This window comes from Metopolophium dirhodum, chromosome 1 (assembly GCF_019925205.1).
Source record: "Metopolophium dirhodum isolate CAU chromosome 1, ASM1992520v1, whole genome shotgun sequence".
Lineage (NCBI taxonomy): Eukaryota > Metazoa > Arthropoda > Insecta > Hemiptera > Aphididae > Metopolophium > Metopolophium dirhodum.
The window spans coordinates 144,463,791-144,468,198 of NC_083560.1; the positions used below are offsets into that span (position 1 = coordinate 144,463,791).

At 24.5% G+C, this 4,408-nt stretch overlaps 1 protein-coding gene across 1 annotated transcript; it reads left to right on the plus strand.

Annotated features, from left to right (window-relative positions):
* Positions 1 to 740: 740 nt before the first annotated feature.
* Positions 741 to 4,042, plus strand: LOC132933491 (uncharacterized; the record flags this gene model as incomplete). Its single annotated transcript, XM_060999762.1, has 5 exons — positions 741 to 856; positions 2,679 to 2,789; positions 2,993 to 3,249; positions 3,666 to 3,825; positions 3,942 to 4,042. Coding segments are annotated over exons 1-5 (717 nt in total), but the record flags the coding sequence as incomplete, so codon positions are not given.
* Between the last annotated feature and the right edge of the window lie 366 nt (positions 4,043 to 4,408).

A 4,408-nucleotide genomic window follows, 5' to 3' on the forward strand; every position in this document is an offset into this window, starting at 1 on the left:
AAAGATGGCATTAAGTGTGCTTGGCCAAAATCAAATTTTAATCCTCAAAAACGGATTGAAAAAATGATGCATCCCAATACATATGAGTACAACTGGTATAATGTACGGGTTTTGGCAACAGATATTAGTAAGTAATAATGTTATAGTTAAACACATCAGTTTATTATACCTACATTTGTTTAGTGTTTTAAATATACAAATTTAAATTAATAGAATATTGATTATAATATAACAATTAATTACTAATCATTGACAAATATCTATATGAAAAATATTTTAAAGTTATACCTACCTAATTTTTAGTAAGTTTAAAAGAAGCTAAGATGAAAGCTACTAAAGCAACATTTACATCAGACTTGTCATCATCAAACGAAGGAAAAGAAACCAGAAAAGACAGGTACAAAAAACAATTTAACAGCGATAATTGTTTAAATACTTCAACACAAAAGACTAAAAAAAACAAAACGTTAGAGGCCGTTCAGCAGAAAGTACCAAGTCCTCCCAAGTTTACAGAGAAAGCTGGTAATACAATGATAAACTTAGTTAATTATTTTATAAGTACTTATCCAATACAATACTCGTATTAGATGTTACAGATACTGATGATTTGGATACTGACATGATATATACTCCTCAAAAACTTAAAGGTAAGAAAAACTAGTGAAAAATGTAAGAAGATACTTTAAGTAAACTATGTCTTCAATAATATAATATGTACTAAAAATAGGCAAAAGAAAATTGCCAAATACGTCATTTGATGATGAATGGATGAGGGAAAAAAATTGCCGAATAAATGACAAACCAAATTTGTTATGTGAAGCAATTCAAAAATCATCTCAAAAACAAACTTTTAGTGGTATGAAAAATATAAATTTAAATCTGATAACTTACAAATATAAGTATTATAGACCTGAGTATAGATTAGTAGTTCAGGGGCGTTATTTGAAGTAAAAATAAAATAAATATGAAAATATTTAGTTTATATTAAGTATTTTATGAATAATTGAGGATTTCAAGATTTGTTTTATGTACTTGTACATTACATATTTACATACTATTAATATAATTTAGAATTCCTGGGCTCAATATTTTGAGAAAAAAAAATACAATATTTGTTTTTACAATTGTGTCTATATATAATAAGATTATTACATGGACAACATATAAAGATTTAAATAATTGTTTGTAATAAAAATTACAATACATAATATTGGTCTGCAGAAAATTATTTTGGCCTTCCTAGTTAGTAGCATACCTTTCAAAAAGTTGAAATAACACCCCTGTTGTAGGTACCTTAGTACCTATCGACTATTTTAGTACCTACTTAATATTTATACCTACTTTTTAATAACCTACTAAAATTAACATTAAATACTATGAGTCTTAAACAATATAATTTTGTTTAATAATATTTGATTCAGAAAATAATGTGACATTAATGAACTCACCCGCTGGCATGTGGAACATAACTGATGATGATGATGATGATGATGGCAAAAGCATGACAATAAATCATAACGAATCTTATTTCGACAACAAACTCGACAAAATACAAAAAGAACTTAACGGTAAAATTATTGTAAAATATTATAATATTTTATACACCTATCTACGGTATTAAATATTTATGTTTATAATTTGAATAGAAATATAGAAATACTCAAGTACTAACATAAGAAGTATAATATAATAATATAGAAATACGCTTTAGCCTTTAACGACCTAAACGGAACGCCAGACAACAACAATGACTAATGAGACACGTGCCCACGTGGGTTTGATGTTATCAATTGAATTGGCGGTTTTATTGTCACAACTTAAATAATTTGTGAAAAACAATCAATTTCTATGACTTGATAGATAAATATTGTTATGTATTGTTATTATATAATTATAATATAATATAAATATATTATTATAGATAAATAATAGGTATATTACATATAATTATATAATATATTAATACATAGTAATGTAATTATAATAGTAAATTTTATCAAACATTAGGTAATACAATTGATGATTTGAATAAGAATATTCACATTTCTCTTTAATCTTTTACAAAAATAGAGTAGGTACCTACCTAGTTATTATGAATTAAATATACAGCTATTATAGTCGGTAGCAAATAATAAACGTTATGTTTAAAAAAAAAATATGAAACTATTGTTTTCAAATTTTCAATTTAATTTAGTTTTTGAACCACTATTTTTTTTTTTAAATCGTATCAGTTACCGAGTACCAAGAAAACTTTGACGTGTTACCTATATTATACTTATACTGTTATACTATACAGCTATACTATACTGTACTATACCTATATTAGTATAATATGTAATAAGAAATACTATTTTAAAATGTACATGCTACCTAAAGGTCATTACTATATTGAAATACTGTCAAAATATTACTTAAAAACTTAGAAAGTATTGAGTAGGTGGGTAAATTGAAAAATTGCTTATGAGTAGACTGAGATAAAATATTATGTGTTCCTCTCATATTATATTTTGAGAAAAATGTGCACTAATTTTATGCTTTCTCACTAATTATTGTTAATTTAATATTGTAGATTATATATATATATACCTATATATCACAGCGTTAAATAGGTACCTATATTATGGTATACCTTGTGTCCTTGTATTATATTTTTGTGAACGTATGTTTTTTTTTTTAAGATTCAATTAACGAAATTAGTATTGTTTCACCATCAAAATCAAAAGGTAAAAAACGATTACATTTTGATCATACACCAACTCAACCAACGCCTCATAATTTGAAAGATCGAGGTAATAATAGTAAAAATAGTTTGTTAAAATATCTATGAATTATAATTTACCATATACCTACCTAAAAACTATATAATTACCTATATGGCTATATCTAATACATTTTACATATTTATACATATTCCTAAATATTAAATAGGTACCTATAAATACTTTATACTTTATACGTTTTAAATAATATAAATGATGCACATATTTTTCAGAAATTGTCATCAATATTCTTCGAGGAATGACAAATATGAAGTATGAAATTAGGGAAAACACAAAAAAACTCGACAGGATTGAAAATATGTTAAATGATATTATGAAAAAATCAAATAATCTTTTATCTTCATCATTACTACAGACCAACAATGACTATTTAATCGATGAAGATTTTAATCAATTTCCATTAACCAATATTGACGAGTTAACTGTACTTGAAGAGAAGTTGAAGGATAATGACTTCCGACTAAAATTGGTAATACTTATGCAATTTGAATGGATTATACTTATAAGTTATTTACTATAATATTTTGTTTGTTATACTACTCTTATACAACCTATAGCTACCTAATTTAAGTAAATGCATACTTACTACTTAGATATACGATGCATAAAAAACTTAAAATGTTTACGCCAATATCAATAAAAAATTCAAGTATCTACAACTATGTAGATATCTAATTTTTAATTATGTATAAAGTGTATAAAATGAATAATAATTGTGAAATTGATTGTTAAAAAATAGCAATTAATTCCTATACATCGAACATTATTCATTAACATTATCTTTACTCAAAATTCTCTGAATATAGTGTAAAAAAAATAACTTTTTATAGCTATAATACAAAATAAATATTAAACAATAGACAATAATAAGTATTTGTTTTTCAGCAAACATATTTGGCAAGACTGGAACGGCCATCGGTGTCTGATATGACTCGTCAGATAATGGCGAAAATGTTCCACAACAACCTTTTAGCACAGTTTTCATACGCTGGCCAAAAAAAGAAAAATGTATTTTCTATACTTAATTCTTGTTCCATTATTTTTGGTAATTATACAATTCGTAAAATTGTTTATAACCTAATACCTATAGTACCTGCTAAAATAATTCTAAATAACAAAATAACATATCTATATCTTAAGTCTATTTTTTGAACGTTTCAGCTACTGTACGAAGTATACAAGCACACAGAAATTGTACGGATATGGAAATTTTGAAGCCGATGAAATTTTTTATGGCAAACGCGAAATTTAGAGAAGAAAAAAAAAATCTAAACAATAGTTCATTCAATTAAATTTTTAATTCACAACTGTATTCTCATAATTATATATAAATAACTTAAAAATTCAGTATTACATAATTTAAAATCAATAATTTAAACTCATTACTCAATAATATTATACACTATCCCCTATATACATACCACACTTATATACATATAAAATAATATAAACACGTGTATGTATACTATGTATAATTCAAATACTACACTATTGTAGTATATTACACACACTAGCTATATTTCTATAGATACCTTTTAAATGTGTTACCTATAATTATTAATATATTGTCTATAAAAATAAAAATAAAAATTACATTAAGTACCTATTAGTAATAACAAATGTGTTAA